Source organism: Uloborus diversus, chromosome 10 (genome assembly GCF_026930045.1).
Source record: "Uloborus diversus isolate 005 chromosome 10, Udiv.v.3.1, whole genome shotgun sequence".
NCBI lineage: Eukaryota > Metazoa > Arthropoda > Arachnida > Araneae > Uloboridae > Uloborus > Uloborus diversus.
In genome coordinates, this window is record NC_072740.1 from 71,532,861 (window position 1) to 71,555,755 (window position 22,895).

The 22,895-nt window shown below is 35.5% G+C and overlaps 1 protein-coding gene across 2 annotated transcripts in view; it reads left to right on the top strand.

Moving 5' to 3' along the window:
• The window catches only part of LOC129231861 (uncharacterized), a 464,063-nt gene that overhangs the window by 103,922 nt on the left and 337,246 nt on the right, over positions 1–22,895 (top strand). For both annotated transcript variants that reach the window (XM_054866245.1, XM_054866246.1), the window contains exon 2: positions 20,933–21,059. In XM_054866245.1, the coding sequence (XP_054722220.1) occupies positions 20,933–21,059 (127 nt within the window). The remainder of the gene's footprint in view (positions 1–20,932; positions 21,060–22,895) is intronic.

The following is a 22,895-nucleotide window of genomic DNA, read 5'->3' on the forward strand; positions in this document are numbered from 1 at the left end:
AAAATCCCATTAAAAAATATATGTATTTTGAGCAAGAACGGGGCAACCCCGGTACGTAACAAATAATTACACATTAGTAACATTGTTTTTTAAAAAATATCACTAAAATTAGTTTCACAGAAACAAATTCTAACAATTTTAAATTTCTAAAGCAAAATTTTTGAAACTGAATTTTTAAAACGTTTTTGTGATCAGAGCCCGATTTTGAAATTTCAGAACAGTAAGCTTGACCCAGTCGCAGGGGCCCCTTGAACTGTAGAATCGAAAAAAGTGCCGTAAGAGGCTCGATCGTGCATCTTTTTTACATTTCATGGTTGCCCCCCCCCCCCCCAATTTCATTATCGCAGTCTGAACTGTCACCCCTCCTCCCCTGGTGGGCACCCCTGGCATTGGCATGGCTCTTGGCTGCAACAACATACTGAGAGTGTAAAATGGAAAGTGAAAACAACTAAGTGAACTAAAAATAAAAGTGAATATATTTTGGTTTTAAATACAAAATGCCAATTATTCTAAATGTTGAAAATCAAAATTGTTCGCCTCTTTTCTTTTCTTCTCACCTTCTATTGCATCCTTAGAAAATTACTTTACTTTTTATAAATTGTTATTTATTTTTTATGGAAATAATAACTGTTGCTGCTCCTACTGTTTTCGTGTATTTCACTTCTGTAAAATAGATCTAGATGTATATTCACGCCTTTAAAATACCCCCTTGCTATGTATCACACTCCGGCAACAAAATTGATAAATTTAAAAAAAAAATTAGAACGTACTAGTTATTGATAATTGATTTGAAGTCTGAATTTAATGATCTTTCTTAGGGGCTGCCCTCAAATGATGCCACTTCTTTTTCAACGTTTTTGGCCCCTCAAGGTCGCATTTCACCCTGTTCTTTGTCATATGTTACACTTTACCGAACCCTCTCCCTCCCTCAAAGTTCGACATCATTTGAGGCTGTGAGAAGCAAAGGGATGCTAGTGGACATTTTGAAGTTTTGAGTAAAACGCGCTTAAAGATCAGATCTAGGTAGGCTTTCATTGAAATTTTTTTCTAAATTAAGCTGTATCCGGGTACCTACCAGGGCTACTAGTACAATATCTTGCCCTAAGATAGAGGAGGGGTTCACCTACCATTTGTACTGGTTATCTCCAAATTTTTAATTTTGCCACTTGCATCCCTTTGCTTTTCACTGCCTCACTTGTGAACGTTCTCTTATCCCTTTGAATGTTTATATCGTTGGAATTATCCATGGTGAGTAAATAATGTAAAATGAAATTTTGACTTGTCCAACTCCGACTCCTTTACCCCAAAATCAGTCCGACTGCTCGACTCCGACTCCACAGCCTGCTCCAACCAAGAGTGTAAAGACCAGGGAAACTCCGTGGTTAAAACCAGAGTTCTAAGTTAAAACAAACCGTCCGTTCATTTTCGTTCCACTTTAGATGATTCCTCCAACTCTAAAAATGAGTATTCAAAGCGATAAGTTTATATGATCTTCAAGGAACAGTAACTGTTCGCGAAATGAAACCACAGAACTGGATGAAAATGTGTAAAAGGGATGATTTCATCCTGCATGATTCAACTGACATGCCTTTCGAGGTTTGAAGAAAGTCGGTTCTTTGATATTCAATACTTTTTCTCAAAAGGTTTCACTCCAAATATTATGAGACTTCCTTTATAGAGTATAATTTTTCCAGATTTAAAAACAGAAAATGAAAAATAGTGTATTAATTTGATGTGTGTGTGTTTTCATATCATTATGTTCGTTTTCAAAATATTAATAATTTTTACAGTAATAAAAATCAACAAAAATTATCCGAAATAATTAAGTTCGTGAAATTTGACCCAGACATATGAAATTTTAATAAGTATGGGTATCAGTATCATTTTCATGATGATAATTATGCGACTACCTTTTATACATGGTCGACATCCGTTAATACCAAGTTCAAAATGTTAATACGAAAATAAAGAGCGATAATTTTTTTCTAACTTACCAGTATTTACTAATAAATTAGAAAAGAGTATTCAGAACTTTGTTTGCTTCATGAAGGATGATGTTCTTGAATTACTATTATTTTCCTATATCGTCGCCTCAGAGCAAAAGTATGATATCTTACTGTTATTCCTGGGATTAGATGTCTTACTGGCTGTTGCTTTGAGGCTACGATATATAAAAATATACTCTTATTATTATTTATTATTTAAAATATATATTATTTTCCTTGATTTAATTAATTAATTTGATTTTTTTAAAGAATGATCCTCAATAATCCTCTTGTAAAGAATGAGGACTGACAAATTTTCAATAGTAAAAATAAATGTTAACAATTGAAGTGATGTTTTGTTGTGTAAATACTATCGCCTTTTTTCTAATTTTTACTATACATCACGTAAACAATTTTCTCGAGTGCGTGTATAATACCTTTTAAACTCCCAACAAGGTTTCAGATTATTTTTTTTTTCTCCAACAATTGTTTTGAAGGTCAAACAACTGTTATAACTTATAACAATCCTAACTGAGTAGTCGAATCACTTCATTTGATTAACTTAAAAAGTTAGTAACTCATCTTACGAAATTTCTTTAATTAAGAATAGATTTAATAAAATTATGCTTCGGGCTCAAGCAGTAGAAAATATTAATTATGTGATAAAATATAAAAAATTTAAAAGATAATTCTTTTAAAATAATCTTGCTTCGATGCCGATCAACTAATTATTGTAAAATATGAAATATTAAGGCGAGGGTCATTTTATTGGTTTGTCACTTCTTTTGTGATTAAGTGAGGCAAGGCATTTTATTTGCTTATTTATTTCAGGAATAACTTTCAAATTTCATTATACGGGTTAATTATTTATTAGCATATATTGAGAAATTAAAATGACTTTAAAAGTTTCAATTTTTTTCTCCGTAAGAACTGCAGTTTTTGAGTGGCGCCATCTACCGATCATTATTTCAAACGTAAACTATCAAATGGAAATAGCTACGAAAAAAATCTTTTACCACAGTGAATCGTCAATCATGTTTTCCAACGTATTATCAGGGGTGCCCACCTGGGGGGGGGGGGGGGTATGACGCAGACTGTGCCATTGAAATTTTAGGGGTGTTTGGAAGAGTATGTTTCCCTTTTTTTGGGGGGAGGGGTCTTCGTGATATTTAGGGGGGTGCCCTTGCTCTTAGAGGGGGGGGGGCAACCCTGGTAAAACAGTTTTCAAATTTTTTTAATTCTGACTCTGAATCAAACGCAATTTAAAAAGCTATTACTGGATTCTCGATTTTTCCGAGTCGGGTAAGATCTTGAAAATGCGGCTTTCACCCATGTTCCTTGAAGTATTTATATCGTTTTTTAACGAAAAGGCACAGAAATAGGGTTGATTTTTCAGATTTGAAATACTATATTTGAGAAACTTTTTGTAGTTATTTAGTTCGAAAATTTGTGTCTTCTTCGTCTGTTTGCTTAAAATTTGGTAAAAAGTGCTTGAATTTAATAGTTCCTTTAAAAATTATTATTACATATTTATTAATTGTAATTAAAATGTAGGTATTTATTATTTAACTGCTTGGCAACCCATTAATTATCTGTTAAAAGGCGCCAAAAAAGAAAAAAAAGGAATGAAAGAACACAAAGAGAAAGAAATTCTGAAAAGTGAAGTGTTTCTGCAGAGCGATTTTTGCGATACCTGGAAAGCTGCAAAGTAGAGAGGACAGACCGCTTCGCAGAGATTGTTTAATATGGGGATTGTGTGTGTGAAAAAAATTGCCAAACTGATGTTAGACTTGGAATCTCATTTTTAGTCTTTCTTGGTTATTCGAGCAGTTTCGTTTTAGAGGCGAAAAAATTAAAATAAATAAGGAGATAATTGCCCTCTTGACTCATATTTCTTAACATTTAAAGTCGGTTTAAGTTAGGCGCTGGCAGCTATTTTAGTATGTATTAGAGGCTTCCACCCTGAAAAATGTTGTAGATTTGTGAGCTGTTTTTGTTTCTTTGTGCATTTGGGTTTTATGGTCTTCTTCTTCCTCAAGGATTAGGCATATAGCCTGTTCCGGCTTCTTGATCGACCCACCGCTTCCTGGGCCTCCCACGGTCTCGTTTGCTCCTTGGTCTGTAATAAAAGGCAGCTCTTGGAAGTCTCCCTCGTGCCATACGTCAAACATGGTTTTTCCAATCGTTACGATATTCCGTGATTTTTTCATTGAGGCTGAATATCTGTAATTCCCTACGAATAGATTCATTCCTTATTTTGTCTAGGATAGTTTTATGGTTAAAAACAAAGAAAGTAAGTTTTTTTTTCTTTTTCTTAAATTTTAAAAATACGTTCTGCTCAATAAGGATTTTAAAAAACGTAATTTTTATTGCACGGCTATAGATCCATGGTAATCCAGACTTCAATAATCTATATCTTCAGAAAATGTAGACTCAATTCAGAAAAAAAAACTACCTGTCGATAAAATTGTAGCATACTTACAAACTGACGGGAAAAAATATGAGTTTCTCCTTTTAACAGTTCACAAAATTATAGTTTACATACATGTTAAATTGTGATAAGCAGTACTACAGATGTTTTTTTTTTTTTTTGAATCTCATAAAAATATGGGCTAGACCCTACAGTTTCAAGCCTTTGAATCAATATTGAAATACTTTTTTCGATACGATGTACTGTACTGTATCATAAGTGGAAATGTCTCACTAAAAAAGTCTTTTTTTTTTTTTTTTTTTTTGTCAATCTAAATCCTTCTCATACTTTTCTGTCTTGATTAATGTGTACTTTAATTTACTATTCGTACACAATTATAATTTTGAACATAAGGTTTGATCTTGTTCGGATAAAATGCACTTACTATTCCTGAACGATTATAATTTTTAACATAACGTTTGATCTTGCTTGGTTAATGTGTGCCTTAATTTGCTATTCTCGCACGATTAAAATTTTTCACCATAATGTTTGATCTTTCGTGGTTTATGTGTGCTTTAATTTACTATACTTGCACGATTATAATTTTAAACAATGTTTGATCTTGCTTGGTTAATGCTTGCTTTAGTTTGCTATTCTTGCACGATTATAATTTTAAACATAATGTTTGACCTTGTTTCGTTAAGGAGTGTTTTATTTCACTATTTATGCACGATTATAATTTTGAACAATGTAAATTCCGATCATATCTTCGCATACTGATTGGCTGTTTCATACGAATACAAAAATAGTTGTTCAACATAATCCACCGATGGTCATCTAATTGGCTAAATTAAAGCAAACTAAGTTTTGCATTTCCTTCCATATTACTCCAATCGATTGCGGGGTGCATACTCTTCCGAAGGAATTTTTAAACACGAGTTGAGCCCAGTCTGATGACATACCAACTTCAATAATCAAAGAATGTTACATGTGATGAACATCTAAGCACGGGAAGTGCCGAAATGGTGCTGTTGCGTGAGTTGGGAGGTCCAATTCCAGCTTATTACCACATGGGTTAGCCGCCGAAGATTCGCTGTGCAGCGATGCTTGTCGTGGTTAAGATCCCAACATCCATAGGGAACTGGTTCCAAGCAATCTCAAAGATCGAGATATGAGGAAAGAAATGATTCGCTACGCTGAGCACTGGATAGTACAGAGAACTACTAGCACACTTGTGGCTCTTCATAAACCACCCTTTCTTTAATGCTGACGAAGGGCGACACGATCCACTGAGAGGCATAAAGACTCTGGAAGTATGGTTGTGAAAAGCGAAAGTCGAAATTACTGTTCCGATTGCTCGAAGGCGAGTGAAGTTAGCTTCTCTCGAATTTCACTGATGTTCAAGTCGGAGTTGCTCGCAGTTGTATGAACAAATATTCAGACTTCTTGGAAATTGGTGGCCTCTATATAATTTATTGATAACAGCTCTAAATATTTAGGTTATGCTTAATTGTCAATTGATAATGTGAAGCGTTGAAATCTCTTTTGTTTAATGCGTTTTATACAGGGGTGCCGCGAGCCAAGGAACTAGAAATATTTTTACTTTTTTATCGTGGAAGCATTTTTAAGTGCCATCCTCGTAAAATTGCTTCAGCCTTACTCTCACGGAACTGGTAATTGCAGGCAGGACGCTCCGAATGTAATTTTTTGGAAAGACAGAAATTCTCAATTTGCCGAATGGAACTCCGCATTTTGCCGACTAATGATAATTTTGCCGAATGGAATTCCAAATTTCCCCGAACGATCATAATTTTGCCGAATAGAACTCCAGCTTTCGCCGAATGATGATATTTTGACAAACCATCAGCCAAAATTTGCCGAATAAGGAAATTTTTGGAGGCCACAGTGACCTCCCATCGGGGCCTCTGTTTTTAGGACCTAGCGAAACTAATTCTTCTCGCTTATGGCTGTACTTTAAACTGAACTTGTTGTAGTATCTCTATCTTTTTACTTTTTACTATCTAAAAAGCTATAGGGTAACGGCACTAATAACAGATAAATATCCAGTAACAGACAGTCATAAGTTTGGATTTAAATAATAAGAATCTTAGGCGGGTAAAACTAACGTTTCTTGCTGTGGTGCATGAATACGGTGCAACCATCTAGGGTTATCAGAGTGAATGTTATGAGTCAGTTGATGTTTACAAAGCAGTGGTGGAAGATTATGAACAGCTACCGCGAGGTCAGCTGGTTTCATGTTCATTTGAATTTAATAAGGCTTTAGTTTTAAAACTAAAGAACTTTTGCTCATTTTGAAGAGGAAAGGGGAATTTTGTCCGTAACTCATCATTTCCTGTACTTATCTGTTACTGGGTATCATCAGATTTTTCAGTATCTGTAGCTTGGGGTCAGATTTTTTTTTCGAAGTTGAGCAAATAAAGATTGAATTAACTAATTTAGAGGATCCAGAAGCAGCAAAAAGTTAGGTGAAATGGAGTTGCATGAGAGAAAAATAGTTTAAAAAGTCTAAAAACATTAAAAAGCCCAGAAAATTCAGTTTACCTGAAAACGATGTTTTAAGCATGTCTGTTACTGGTGCTGTATCCCTCGATATAAAAAAAAAGCAAAAAAAGTTGTTCATTCTCCACCACCACGTTCTCCAGAAAGAAGACTGGTAGATAGAGTCGCTCACTAGATAGAGTACCTGAAGTACGAACGCATCCTGTTCCAGCTGTCCAGCATAACTCAGTTGAAGAGAACTAAGAGGTTAAAAGGGGGCAGTATCTGGAGGAAAAATGTCACCCCTGTTCTGATTAGACGCAAAAAGGTCCTTTCTACGTACTAAACATTTAAGTCCTCGAAACCAAACAGAAAGTTAGGATTTCAGCTGATTGACAAGGAAAACTTAAGTGCTGCTAGAACATCTTGAAAAACAAACAGGCATCGTGTTTCAGACTTATGTGATGTTTGTCCCTATTGCACAAACGCCTACGTTCTTAATAGTTTTTGTCAGCTCAAATAAGAGCTGTTTTCCTTGACTGGAATCGCAGAAGGAAGTTTCTTAAGGGGGGAAAAAATGTTAGTTAGAAACTTAAAGTAATTCATGATTGGGTTTGGCGCCTTTCTGAACCTCGACACGTCTATTCGTAACAAAATTAATAAAAATAATATATACCATGCTCTTTCAACTGTTTCCTTTTTTTTTTTTTTTTTTTGGCCGAACAAAATTGATTTGTTTGCCCTTATTTTTTTACACTCCACGACTTTTTATGATCATATACGATAAAATTATGCCATACATGTTGTTGTAAAGGAGAGAGAGAGAAAGCATCGCATTTATAAAGTTGTCAGTTTGATTTAATATTTAGATGCCTTTATCCGCGTCTTATCTGTTTCACGTAGGTAACAGCTTATGCAAAAAATGTGTTCAAGATGGGTGGCCGTTAATTTTGAGCGCTATTTGCTTTAAAAATGTTTCCCAAACGTATCGACACTATAGAGCCTAACATAATAACCAGGTAAATGGCTTACGTCAGTCACTTAACTTTAAAAATATTCGTAAAATATCAAGTTTGAAGCTTACTTCAAAAGTAGTTTTGGTGGTCCAATTTGTGACCGATCGTGGTTGTAACCTAGATTGCGACCCGCCAACTATTGGTTTAGAGGCTGCTACAAAATCATCAAAAAGATAAGTAAAATGGATTTTGGGGGAAATCGTGAGTAGTGCACGAAAAGTAATTACAAATACGTTATTTTCTGCCAATAGTATGCAAGAAACACAATTTCATACAAAGAACATATTTATGTTGTGCAATGTAATTATTGAAAATCGTATGAACGAATGCAACATCAGAAAAGCAAAATAACAGCTTCTGTCATTAAATCAAAAACGCACATGGCACATCAATGTTCTCCCTTGAAGACAAACTAAGAAAAAAAATGGGAAAAAATCGCAAAAAACATACAAAAATGTCTGATTTCCTTACGCTTCTCAAATCCAGATAGACCACCCTCATTTCAATTCCCGAAATAACGGGTCTGGAGTTGCACGATTTCACAACAATTTACCGTTAATGTGTCGCCGCCACCTTTAAGGAAAACTACACCATATCCTCTCAAGCAAAACTGAACAATAGCACGAATTTCTTTCTCTTTTGAATTCAGCGTTTGTATAAATGAGCCTCAGCCTTTAAGACACGCTTTTTTCAGGGTAAATTATATGCTTTGACAACTCTTACTTTTTGGAAACCTGCTGGCGACGAAAAAAAAAAAAGACTGTTGTGCTGTAATTGTAGGTGGGATAAAATTCTATTTCAATAACTGTAGCTTTTCGTTAACAGTCCTGTTATACACGTTGTTTATTTGAGAACAATAAGACCCTCTCTCACTCTTTGAAAATGGAAAATTTAAAAAATATTTTGAAAAAATGTTTCTTTTCGTTTTCCCGTTAACTAGTGTATTTTTTTAGGATCAGCACTAGTATTTCTGAAGACGGGTGCTCACCTAGGGGAGGGGGGTCATGCCGCAGACTGCGCCATTGACATTTTTGGGGGGTTGTGTTAAGGGGGTTCTTTTCACTTTTTTAGGGGGTCTTGCTTTTGAGGGGTCTGCGTGATATTTTGGGGACGCGCCCTTGCTTTTAGGGGGGGGGGGAGCACCCTTGCTGAAGAGCACGTTCTTCCTACAGTGCTATGATTAACGATGCCATAGAAAAAGAGACGAAAAATATATAATTTGCTGAACTTTTAAAGTAACTATAGAAAAAGTTCTACGAATTTGGAGAACATCTAGATGCTTTGAAAAATTTGTGAAGAGAAATCTGTCGTATTGTTTTGAGCATGATTTTTACTTTATTGTAACAAAATTACTCTGGCATTTTAAAATATTTATCCATTAAATCTAATCCCTTTTTCTTTTAACACCGCGAAATTTTCCACCCGCCAAATCAGCTCCCCTAAACGGTACACGGATAGCGTGCGCTGCATTTGCTGTTATTGGAATGCTTGAACTTGAAACATGTATAATAAACAATCAAGCGTCCTTTAAATTATTCTTTCAATGTTATTATATAGCTTAGGTTCGTATCTTCTGTAGCAGCAGGTCATTACGAAGTTCTAACTACCGATGTTAATTAATTCGTAAAAATAATTAGTCAACTTTAAACTCGACTGCTTGTAGCTACATACGAAAGCGTTATTTTTTTTTCTTCTTTTTTTTTATGTTATTCAAGTTTTCTCACTGTTACAGGTTTACATATAAAGTAATAATACCCTGGAATCTCGACGAGGGCTGCGGTGTCGGAGGAAAAATGAACGACTCCGACTCCTTTGCCCCAAATTCAGTCCGACTCCGACTCCGCATCCCTGGTTTCAAGATCCTTCGCGTAAGTCAAAATTTCGAGTTGTAAAAAAGGGTGGGTGTACTACTTTTGGATAAACTTACACAAACAGTTATCAAGATGATTTTAAGCCGTTTCTTAACAATATATTACCCTTTCCTACATAAAAAAACGATTTTTAACTTTTTTTCTTTCTTTTCTTATAGCTGCGCTAACATAAAATACTGTTACGATGTAGCAAATCAATGATCAATGAGAGAGAGATAAAGTGCAATATTGTACGCTCACAATAATAAAATGCACACTAAAATAGAACTGTATAATAGATAAAGTAATAATAATTATAACTGTTGTTGATGATGATGATTGGTGCTCTGCAGCTGACTAAATCGTTATCAGTTTCTCCTGCATATCGCGAATCTTCACCTTTTCCTTATTTTGTATGGAACTTTTTCTTTTGTTCACTGACATTAGATAAAGTACGCGCTCAGGTGCCATTATAATCAATTAACTTTCCCATTTAGAGTGAAAAAAGATGAATGGAAATTACATAAGTGATTATTTGCACTCTCTAACAAAACGCATAGCATGGGAACTTTCGCCGTCACTATGCTGAATCGGGATGTAGCACGAGTTCTCTGTACTCTTGAAATGATTTAACCAGAATCAGGATATCAGAATAATTGGAGTTGTTCGGTGTATTTCTATTTTGACAGAAGATGCTGTTTGTGAGTTCGAATCAATTTCTAGTGAAATATTTTCACCTTCGAGTAATCACCACTATTGTTAAATGTTATTCTTGGGCGCATCAACTCCTTGACATATAACGATGTCTCGGACTCTTGATGTCTCAGAGATGTCAGTCAACAGTGGAACTTAAAATGAATGACGCACTGATGGCATCAAGGTCTACAAGACGTCTGGGAGACGTCATTCATTTACCATTGTAGCCTATAACGGTACATGAAAGGAATGAAGTCTCTCTGTCGTTTTTGTGTGTCAAAGAGTTAAAGTTACATTCACATTGACGATAACATTACAGTAAGTGATTTTTACAGTAAGGGGTCGTTCACCAATGATGTCATGCATTGCGGGGGGGGGGGGGATTCTTGAAATTGTGACAGTTTGTAACTTGAGGAAGGGAGGGTGGAATAAGAAGTGTGAAATCGTGTATTTCACACTTTCTCAGTAAATGTAACAGTCCGGAATGTCGTACTAACACCTTCCTCTCTCCCAATTATGTTTCTCAATGTGCTACGTAATGAACTGTTTTGTATTCACTATACTTTGCTTATAGTAGTAAACTCTTTAATAATGGATTCACTGTTACGTAATCCTTTTTGATGAAATTATTAAATGATAAATGATTTCCGTGTGTCTGCTGCAACAGTACTGTAAAATGTAATGGCTTTCCTTTATTAAAACGAGGCCGCGGATTCTTAAAGCTCGGACAGCATTGTACTCGGTCGATTTAATAATCATATAAAAGACCAAAACTGTTTTCCACGACTTCAGTCCATTTTTCTAATAAAGATAAATGGCGAAAGAAGAAAAAGGGGGAGGAGTCTCACAGTTCCAAGTGAACTCTCTCTTCTTCGAGTGGCTAAGTAGGTGGAATGCATTGTTCTTAAATGTGTGGCTGTCCTTCTTCCGAGAGCTTTGCGGGCACCAGCCCTTCCTGCAAACCGCCTCTGCGGCTGAGCCATCTGTTCCATGGGGTTGCCGTTTTTTTTGTTTTTTTGTTTTTTTTTTTCAGGAACAAAAGAGCAAAACGCCAATTCATTTGCAACTTTTTTTCTTCTTCGCAAAGCCTTCGAATTTACTGACTTTTTCTGACGAGCGTTAAATTTGTTGATTGTCCTTTTGTCCTCTGAATAGAACCGAAACAATGCGGATTAAGCACTCGCCTATACTTAAGAAAAATCGGCATTGAAAGATCAAATATGCATAAGTAGGGAATTGTAATTAGTAACATGAAATGAGAAAGGAAAAAAAAAGGTATACAGGGGCGCAACCCTTTTCCCTCCCCTCATCTCTATAAATTCGAAAACATAGTGAAGTGGGAATAGGGCGGTTTAACCTCCCTCATGAAGCAGTAGCCCCTTGTTATATCGCTCTTTTAGGGAGACAATAAAAAAGGGTAATATATCCGAAAGCGTCATATAAAGACAGCGATCCCTTCAACCTTCAAGTAACTGATATGTGCATCTAAAAGTAATCTAGCCTATTCCTATATTAAGTTGAATTTCTGAGCAAAAGTAGTACAATAAAGTTATCGTACCAAATGCCTAGAAAACAAAATTAAAATATCTAAAATATTTTAATTGTGTTTTTCGGTGAAATAAGAATTCAAATTAATGTTTCTTGAAATGTAGCGAGCTCAAAATGGAATGTCCTAATGTTTCATTATTGGCTAAAAAGAGAAGAAAAGAATATTCCTCGGAAATATAATGATTTCACAACATACGTGGTCTCACTTTAAGTTAAGTTTTATTTAATTTATTTTTACAGGCGACAGACGAAAAGCGCGATATATCCGAACGCGAGATATCACGAAGCGCGATATAGCGAGGGTTTACGTACTAAAATTATACATGATTCCTAGGTAGGACATACACATCCCTTCCAGTGGATCGGTAAAATGAGTATCAATAAGTATAAGAAAGTTGTTCTGTACGTATACAAAGCAGAGTCTCGGAAACTCGGCACCCGATTATTGGGCGAATCCAAAATTTCAGCCACTCCCTGACAGGACGGGAAAAAATCCTCTCGAAAAGCTGTTGCCCACATTCCGAATAACACGGCGTTTTCAGAAACGCATCCTCTTTTCTATCCACCTTAGGCCGGATTTTCGTTTTTTTTTTTTTTACTCTACTTTCTATACTGTGTTCATAATATTCAAATTATAGCTTCGTTACGTTCCGTATGAACGAAAATACCTCTGCCAAATTCTATTAGAGCTTGACCAAACTAACTAAGCCATTAAAAATACAGGGATTAACGCCATTGGATATAATAATTACTTTTTAAGTGTCAATGTTTTTTAATATTCGACTTTTGTAATGAGACAGTACGAAGAACGGTTATTTTAGACATTTGTTTCTGGTAACGTGTAGTAGCGCAACTAGAACGTACCTTCTGGGTGGGGTTTCGTCATTTTCAGAGCCGGCCTTAGCACATGAGGGGCCCGATTGGAGAAATCTGGCGGGGCCCTTTGCAGAATTGTTGTCCAAATTTGAGAAGTGCCGACCGATTTTTCTGATTCGGTCAATTTTTCGAAACTGCCGCAATTATCCGTCTTCCTTCAAATTTCTACTTTTGGTTTTTGCTTCTTTTTTTTCTTAAGATATGAATGAATGAATGGCCACAAAAATAAGTGTAAATTCTAAGAACGTAAGAAAAGAAGCTCTGTGAAGCTTGGTGCCCAATCACATGCGGTTGGTGCACGTGAAAATTAGGGGGTCAAACGAAGTGTGGAGGTTAGGGAATGGCGCCCCTGATACTGATTTTTTCTTCCTTTTTTTTCTAAAATTGGACGATATTATGAAATTTTAACATGACTGATTAAATTACCTTCAAAACATGTGAAATATGGCCTCCAAAACCAAAACCTCTCCAAATGGCCACCGTAGACTTCGCTCTTCCAATTCAAAGTTCGATTGTCGTGAAATAACTTGAGAAAAGTCTAGTTGGAATTTTTAGTTTTTATTTTCGTTGAATAACTCAACCCATCCAGTAAAAAATCATTTTTTATCGATCATTTTTGTACAATTTCAAGGAGAGGGGGCAAGCCCCTTCACCGTTGGAAGTGAGCGGGCGCTTGCCCCCCCCCCCCCCCCCCCTTTCGTACGAGCCGTCTATGTGAGCAATTTATAGCGTAGACGGAAAAGGAAAATGCACCAAAATCTATCAGTTCTGAAAAATCAATTTTAGACTACACATGCAAAAAACCAGACGTCTTTGCTTTGGGATGTCGGAAGCGGAACGGAATTGCAGGGAACGGGAGAGCTCTTATTGGAAATTTTTCGAAATTGAAGTTTAAAAAAGCAGTTTTGGTACGGAAATGAGGTTTTAGGGGATGGAGGGGGAGAACTAGGTAATATGTCAGATAAACTACCCAAGGTCCCCGGAAGAATCTTCAAAGCTGAAATCTAAAATTGTAAATTTGGACAATATTGTGTAAAATGAAGGGAAATGGGAAGAGGCAGAGTTTTCCTGCCTACCGAATTATTTTTAAAACTTAAAAAAAGTTTATATGAATTTTGGTATCGATAGGGAATTGGGGGCTCTTCTCAGAAACTTTGTCCAAAATTTTAGTCTCAACTAGGTGATGTTTGAAGAAAATGGAGAAGGAGGGAATTTAGTGATCTTCTGCGGAAAACTTTCATAATCGAGAGCTTTAAGTCGCAATTTTAGACTATCAGGGTGACGTTAATGAATTCATTGACTCTTGAAACTTTTTTCAAAATTGAAGTGTTAAAAACTCAATTTTAGGCCCTATTTGGTAGCAATAGGGGAAAAGGGAGGAGAATCCTCCCGGAAATTTTTCGGAACTGAAATCAATTTTAGGGATTTGTCGTGGTAGTATTTTCTAAAAGGGAAATTGTAAGCTATTGTGCTGATGCTAAATAAAGGGGTCATTAGTTAGGAAAATGTTTCAGAGACCTTCCCCATGAAATATTTAAAAATTTAAATCTTAAAAACACTGTTTCAGGCTACCTTTGGAGACGTTAGAGGAGAAGAAGGGGAGGAGGGTCGTGAAATTTATGAATCTTCCTTCCTTGGAAATCCTTTGAAATTGAATAGTGAATGATGTAATCTTAGTCAGTTTTTTGTGATAAAGTAGAGGTAAGAGTGGATGTTTGAGTAATGAGTAGCCTTCTCTTGATTTTTTTGAAATTGAAGTCTTAAAAACGCATCTTTAGTTACGTTAGGAGATATATGTCAGGATTTGGTGGCTGCCCCGAGAAATTTTTTGGCCTTGAAGATATAAAAACCAAATTCCGGGCTATGTGTATAAACGTTAGAAGATGAATGGCAATATGCTTTCTTTAAAATTGTTTTGGAGATGTTTTACGCTTATTAAGCACGCAGTATTTGAAGTTTATCATTTATTCATTTATTTTTCAGAATTGCACCTACGTTAGCGTTAATTGTGTATTAAAAAATTGTCATTGCTGATGAATTTTAAGATTTTTTATCAACACAAATAAAGAAAGTAAAAAATAGTAAAAGTAAATGTATAAAAGAAATAAATTAAAAAGTCAACTTCGGAAATTCCTGAAATTTCGGAGTCTCGGGTAAATTTCCGCATTTTTCATGTGATAGTGAGTTCCTGGGATAGGGGGCCCTTGACCCTTACGTTATAGCGGACCGTATTAACTGCTGTTAATCATTAAAAATTTGTATTTTGGTTCCCCACTACCTAGTTCCTTTCTCTTGACCGGAAGCTTTAGGGTACAGAGGGTACGGCCTTACATATTGATTTAAAAATGTTCAACTGGGTATATGTTTTATTTTTTTCTTTTGGAAATTTATTGGAGACTAGTAGTTTTGGACATATATTTGCTAACTTTAATAGGGATGCTAAAAGCCTCAGGAAATTCTCCCTACTCCCTTAATCGCACTGAAAGTAGCTTCATGCTCCCAAATTAAATTTCAGTTAAGCATATTATGATTAATATGAATTAAGTTCATTTGAACTTTTTATTTCCTTTATTTTCTTGTTTATTTTTAAGAGGAATTTTTTTTTTTTTTTTAGAGCGGGGCCCCTGCTGGCGCGGGGCCCCATTGGGCTCTTTTGCTTTAACTGGCTTAAGGCCGGCTCTGGTCATTTTTACATGCATATAAATTATCGTATTAGAATTGGCAATATGTGTCAAAATTGAGGGTTCTGGGGGAAACCCCAAAACTTCTCTCTTTCTGCACCACTGGTAACGTTGCTTTACAGCAGCTATCATATATCCGGATGTACAGTGTGCCCGCAAAAATCTGTTGACACCCCTATAATTTCTGAACGGCAGTGGGGTTTAGGTGTAGAAGATCTGATATGTGCTAAACAATGAAACTGCTTTCAGCGCCACTTGGTGGCAAAACTGAGAGTTAAAGTTCTTACTCGGAAACGGTAGAAAATACGAGAACATGTCAGTTACAAAGTTGTTCATCATCATCAAATTAGGAAAGAAAAGACATTATTCGAACAGAGTAATGTTGAAAATAGTAGGCGTAAAATGCATTCCAGCAACAAGTCAACGGATCTAGTGATTGCGTGGAGGAGCGTCCACGCCATGTTCACCTGACCTGAGCCCGTGGACTTTTTTACGGTAAGAATGTAACAAATAGCGAGTGTATGTTAGAAGTCCACCAACATTTCAGGAACTTAGAAACCACATTACGGATGCTTATATTGCGTGTTACTTACCGTGTTGCACCGTGCACAGCGGGAAGTTCCGTCCCGTTTCCCAAGTCCAGATGTTTATTCTTGCTGAAATGCACCATTTTGAGCATAACAAATATGAGAGCCTCATTTCCGGCAAACGCAGTTTGGTTGCGAGTAAGCAAATCTGTTTTGTGCTTTTCATTTTTATAATTTTTATGATAAGTCGATTTTGCTGAAGAACTTTGTTTTCCTCTTAACTCGTACCGTTTTGGAGATAAGAACACTGACTCTGAATTTTGCTGCCAGGTGGCCTTTGTAAGCTGTTATTGCGTAGCGCATGACAACTTTACCATGCCTTGGCCCCACGTTTATAAGACGAACATTCTTGTTCAGAAATAGTTGAGGTGAAAACGAGCTTTAGTAGGCAGTCTGTATTTGTAAAAAAAATAGGTATAAGTGGATATAAATAAAGACGAATAAACCCACAAACTTAAACTCGAGTGTATGCATCTTACAATTGAGCTACAAGGAACAATACGCATTAAATATGTAATTAAATAAAAAAATTAAAAAAAAACAAATGAAAAGGATGAAAGACACCCTATCAAACTCCTACTTATCAGACACTAATCACGAAGAAAAACTACTTCTAACTCTGGATGTCTGATGAGTAGGATTTGTGTGTGTGTGTGTGTGTGTGTGTGTGTGTGTTTGGACGCGCGTGTGTGGAAAACAATAACAAATTTTAATACAATATTTATTCTTTTTGAGATTGTTACAGATAAAAAAAATGAGTAAATTGCAAGTATATTTTGGTTAGTTATGTTGTATTAAAAAGAAAGCATTTAATAGGGTAATTATTATTATTCATCGTGTATATATAATGTTTGCAGAAGTGCAGCGAGAGGCGGGGGGGGGGGGGTGAGGACACCCCCAGAGCCATTTACAGTAGTTTATGCATATGAAAGGGCTGTTTTGATCAAAAACCCTCTTCAGAAGGTATTTTTTTTTATCAAAAAATCCTCTTCAGAAAGTATTTTTGGCAAAAAAAAAAAAAAAAAAAAAAAAGAAGGTACTTTTGATCAAAAAAAAAAAAAAAAAAACCCTCCAGAAGATATTTTTGATTAAAAATAAACCCTCCAGAAGGTATTTCTGGCTGCGCTAGTGGTATGACAAGTAATGTGCCCCTCCTTGTCAATTCCTTTTTCAATGAATTATCTGTCTCAGCGAAACTGTCTTCGTAAATCCTTCACTCGCGGGACGTCCAGCAGTTGAACCACATCAAAAACAAATTTGTCGAAACACTCGAAACCATTGTTCGATATCAACCTAATTTACTCCCTACCTTCACTGAGGATAAGGTCGCCAATCTAGTTCCGCGGGCTTCAAGGCTGATCCAAAGGACGAAGCGGCAGGTGGAAAGTTTACGCAGGGGGTTAGGTTTTCTAAAAGGGGATAAAAGCCACGGTGGAACATTGGTAGGAATGCGTCGACCTTCCGAAGAGGGGAGAGAAACGACCTTGCCGAGAGCCTTTCTTACCCCCACATTCCAAACCAGAGCAGATATCATTGGTTCTGGACTGTGCAGGTATACGATTGTCGCGGGTGTACGACCTGTAGCTAAAACTCGACCCCACTTATGTGAAAATTTGAAGTAGGCTCGCGCTAAAGCAAAAATGTTTCCTCATTTTCACTTAGCTGGAGGATTAACTGGGCGCTTAGTATAGCATGAGGTGTCAGATCGAGTTGCAGCCTGACAGTCACTTTTTTTCCCCCGCTCGGCCTGTACGTTTCTAGATATGACTCTTTCCCGGATATTCGCTGCAAATAACCGGATATAAATCCATGCAGTTAACGAGAGCAGGAATTCTGCTTTATCTATAAGCCTGAAAGGTGTGACATTTCTGTGGGTTGGGTGGTAAACTGGTAAAAGCTGGGAGATTTTTTTTTCCATTGCTCTTTTTATTTTGACATAGATTGTCTAAGATTTAGACACATATTTTGTGCAAAACTATTTTACTTCCATTTCGCTTTTTGGGGAAGAGTAACAGTGTATATATTTTAGTCTGGAGGGTGACACCCAAAGTGGAATTGCAAGTTTTTGAAAAATGAGGAGCGAAAATGCATTTTTAAGACTACAAATGTGAATATTTTCCGTGGGAAAAATTCTAGGACCTCCCCACTTTTATTTGTCTTTTGTACATTAGCCCAGTTTCGTTTTTCAACAAATGTAGTTGTTTCTGAAAATTGCATGAATTTCATGTTTGTTGCAAAAAAAAAAAGTTTTTTCTTTTGCGTTTGTGTGTGGGGGGGGGGGGGGGGGAGTTGCACTAAAAATTACCGCCCCGGGTGTCACTTATTGTAGGTACGCCACTGTAAATATTGACTTAAAACAATGACAATACTGATAAAAAGTTTATTGATAAAATGAAATATTTATAGTCTCGAAAATTTGAACTATAACATCTGATCACCTACTCGTATTACTCCAGCTTTTTATCTTCCATTTATCTTTCTTCCTATTTTTTTTTCCATGTAACAAAAGTGGCAGTTTTTATCTTCTTTTTTTTTACAAAAACGATATTTTGCTTCCCCCCCGTTCTTTGGCTACAAAAGCACCCCTCCCCCCCGAAAAAAGCATTAACAAGTCATAATAAAGAAAATAATAGCGTTTTGTAACGTCGAATCCTTTACAGAGCAGATGATCCATACAGAACGGTGAACCGAGACCGCATACACAAAGAAATAAATTTATACAGAAAATAAATAAGCATGCTTGAAAACTCCTAAAAGTACTCGTTTCAAATTCTTAGAAAGTCTATTTTAAATGTCTACTTCCTATTAGATTAGCTAGTGACATTCACCACTTCCCATTAAACAAATTATACCCAAAGCAAATGGGGCCACAGAGATGGCCACAAACGACCTTTAGTTTAAAACCTCAATATCAAACCACTAGATTTTCTGCAGTATTTTTCTTAACTGCTCATTTTATGTCATTCGGCGGAACATAAAATGTTATTTTGAGAAAAGGCTTAATGTCAAATAATAATATCATTAATTCCCAGATTTCCTACGCCTTCGCCGGTTCTTCATTTTCTTTACGATCTATTGTCATTAAATGTGAACTGTTACAGTCAATGCATCACATTTAACAGCTGTAAGAGCTGTGTGGGTGGACCGCGTAAATCTTCAAATTTCTTTCGCTGTTCACTATTTAGCCACGAACAATGTGAGATGGGAGAAGGACTTGATATACTTTTATTTTTATTCATTTGGGTTAAGAGGACTCATTTTTCAGCATAATTTACACCGCTATACTTTTTTAGAGAAGTTATTTTTATGAAGAATATGACTTTGACTAAGTGAGAACAGGAATAATTTCAAGAAAATTTTCGCGTTCGTTTTGATCATGCTTTGTGACGATAAAACTTTTACGTACAAAAATGTTTTTAAATGATAATTATACTGCGACGATTTTTTTTTAAATCATAACGTTTCCTTTTCTTTCTCCACCGTAAATTTATATTTTGCGTAAGTTAACGGATGCATAGCTAATGTTACTCCATACGAAGCATTCGCGCCCGACTGTGGTAATTCACAGTCTGATTTTTAAGAGTGATTTCTCAAAAAATTGCCCAAAAGTGACTTGTTTGCTTAGTTTTTGCGATTGCAAGGGGGAAAAAACGTATTAAGGATGCCCTTTTTTTTTGTAGTTTAAAAAGCACGAACCAAAAAAAAAAAAAAAAAAAGCACCCTTAAGACATATTTATGATACTGCGACTTATCATGTCAAAATAAACCTTTTCTGATTTTTATGTAACAACACAACTGTGGAGAATCCTGAAATAGTTTAGACTATAGATATATCTTCTTGGAAAGTTTTAGATCGGAATTCACCCGAGAAAGTCACTCGGAAACGTCATTTACTTGTCGATGGGGGGGGGGGGGGGATCGAACCCGTGAGCTTCGCATTATTGGCTCCAACTGAGGTAATAAGTAGGGTGGTTCGAAAAAAATCTATTTTTTTATTTTGGAAACGCGTTACCTCTCAAAAGTTGTAGTTTAGTATCCTCAATTGGGAAAAAAAAAATCTAAGTTGACATCTTCAGTTCGCGCATGAGGCTGAAAGTTTGAAAAAATGTTAAAAATTGAAATTTTCAGAAAATAATAAAATTAAATTTTGTATTTTTTCATAACGCAACAACCATAAATTGTCAGTATGTAGCGTGTAGTTTGTGAACCTAAAAAATATTTTACTGCTTTTACATAAGATCTTTAGTTCGCGCATACTCATTCAAATTTCAGGAGATTTTAGCCCAATTTAAGGCGTATGCGCAAACGAAAGATCTTATGTAAAAGCTATAAAATATTTTTTAGGTTTGAACTACGTTATATACTGACAATGGCTGTTGCTTTATAAAAATATAAAATAACTAATTTTATCATTTTTTGAAAAATTCAATTTTTTGCATATTTTTCAAACTTTTAACCTCATGTGCGAACTGAAGATGCAACTTAGAATTTTTTTTAAATTTTTTCCCCATTTGAGGATACCAAACTACAGCTTTTGAGAAATAACACGGTTCCGAAATAAAAAATCTATTTTTTCGAACCACCCTCGTAATAAGGCCTCCAATGTGAGTTGCTATACATTAAACCGGTTCTTACTATTAAAAAAAAAAAAAAAATTGCATTTTTCGAAAAACCGCAACGATGTGAAGGAGCAAAACAGTATAATATGCCTTTGTTTAATTTTGTCTCTGTCATCTAGTTTGTTTAAATGGTATAAATTTTAACCCAACTTCTTTTTATTTTAGGTCAGGAAGTAGCGAGAACAATTCCAATGCTTCCAGCCTTTCCAGCAGCAAACTAAAGGAAGGCCAGAGCATATGGCAGAAGGCTACCAATCTTCGCCAATCTCTGCGACATTCCTCCAAAGCCAAAGTAAGCAATGTTAAATTTTGTCTGCTCAAATTCAGAAACATACTGCTGCTCCTGAGAATGGAGTTATACAGTTAAGAGTTGCCACAAGTTAAATGTGACTGTGTATTTTATTTTTGAAATAGTTTGACAGGGACAACATGAACCATATAAAATGTTGGCATGTAAATAATAATAAAAAACAATTCTATGAATTCTTATCTTTTTTTTTTTTTTTTTCAAATTTTATTGCTATTAAGGTAATGGCACCAGTAACAGGCAAGGATCCAGTAACAGACTGCCGTAAGTTTGGATTTAAATAATTATAATTTTATTGAGGATAAAACTGATGTTGCTGTGGCCCATGAATATGGTGCCACCATCTAGTGTTAGCAGAGTGAATTTGGTATTTATAAGGCAGTGGTGGAAGGTTAAGAACAGCGTCCACGAGGTCAGCTGCTGTTTCATGTTCATTTGAATTTAATACGGCTTTCATTCTAAAAATAAAGAACTTTTGCGCGTTTTGAAGAAAAAAAGGAATTTTTTCCATTACTCATCCTTTCCTCAACCTATCTGTTACTGGGTATTACCAGATTTTTCGGTGTCTGTTATTGAGAGTCAGACCTTTTTTCAAAATTAAGCAAATAAAAATTGAACTAACTAATTCAGAGGATCCAGAAGCATCCAAACGTTAGATGAGGTGGACTTGCACGAGAGAAAAATAGTTGTAAAAGTCTACTAAATACATTAAAAGGCTCAGAAAATTGAATTAACCTGAGAGCGATGTCTTAAGCATGTCTGTTACTGGTGCCGTTAGACTAATTATTTTTATGTGAAAGATGTAACTTAACTGACATTTTATACTGTTGCATTTCAGCATGATTTTAAATCACTTCTTAAGCTCCAATGGTTTGTAGCTGCAACACCTAATGTTCTCCTTTTTGTTAAAAAACAAAATATTTTAAAGCCATTCACAAATTATTTATGTGCACACCATTTGTATTTCATTATACACAATGGGGAATAAACAAAGTGAAATATGTGTGCCGTAAAGACAAGCGATTAAAATGAAACTTTTATCTTATCTTTTTTTTTTTTCATATTTGAACTGTCACTTCACCCACACGTTTTCTCTTACTCCACACTCTTGTTTTTTCTGCGCCTGACTCAGGCATATTTACACCCCCCCCCCCAAAAAAACGTAGTTATATTTTAATGAAGAAAATACATTATAAACAACGAGAAAACTAAGCAATGCTTGAAATCCGCTTTTTAAGTAGTTGCCAAAAAAAAAAAAAAAACAATGTAAACGAATAGGAATAATAAAGTTAATTCTGTCAATAAATTTCAGCAAACTAATTTCAAGGGTGAACTTAATGTGGATTAAGCTTTAAACTGATGACATGACTTGAATCAAATAAATCTTCGACAAACCTCCGTTATTTGAAAAGTTTAAAATCGACAAATAAATTCTCGTTTAAGTTCACCCTTGAAATTAATTTGTTAAAATTATGAAAAAAACTAACTTGATAATTACTATTATTTTTCATTGTTTTTGGCAGTAATTAAAAATTAACTACGTCACTTCCGTCAAAGAAAAAGGTTAAGGATCAGGATTTCAAAACCCTCATAAAAAGTTTCCCTTCAAAAAAATAGATAATTAATTGCTGGTAATTATTAAAATTGATACAAAACATTTCAAAGTGTTGAACGTGATGTGTGCTAATTTACGAGAATGACTCACATATATTTATTAAAATGCACATCGTTGTAGTGAATAATAAATAAATGCTTATGTGCGAAAAGTGACTGAAAATCCCACTCGTGACGCTTAAAAATTGCAGACATCAGATGAGATGA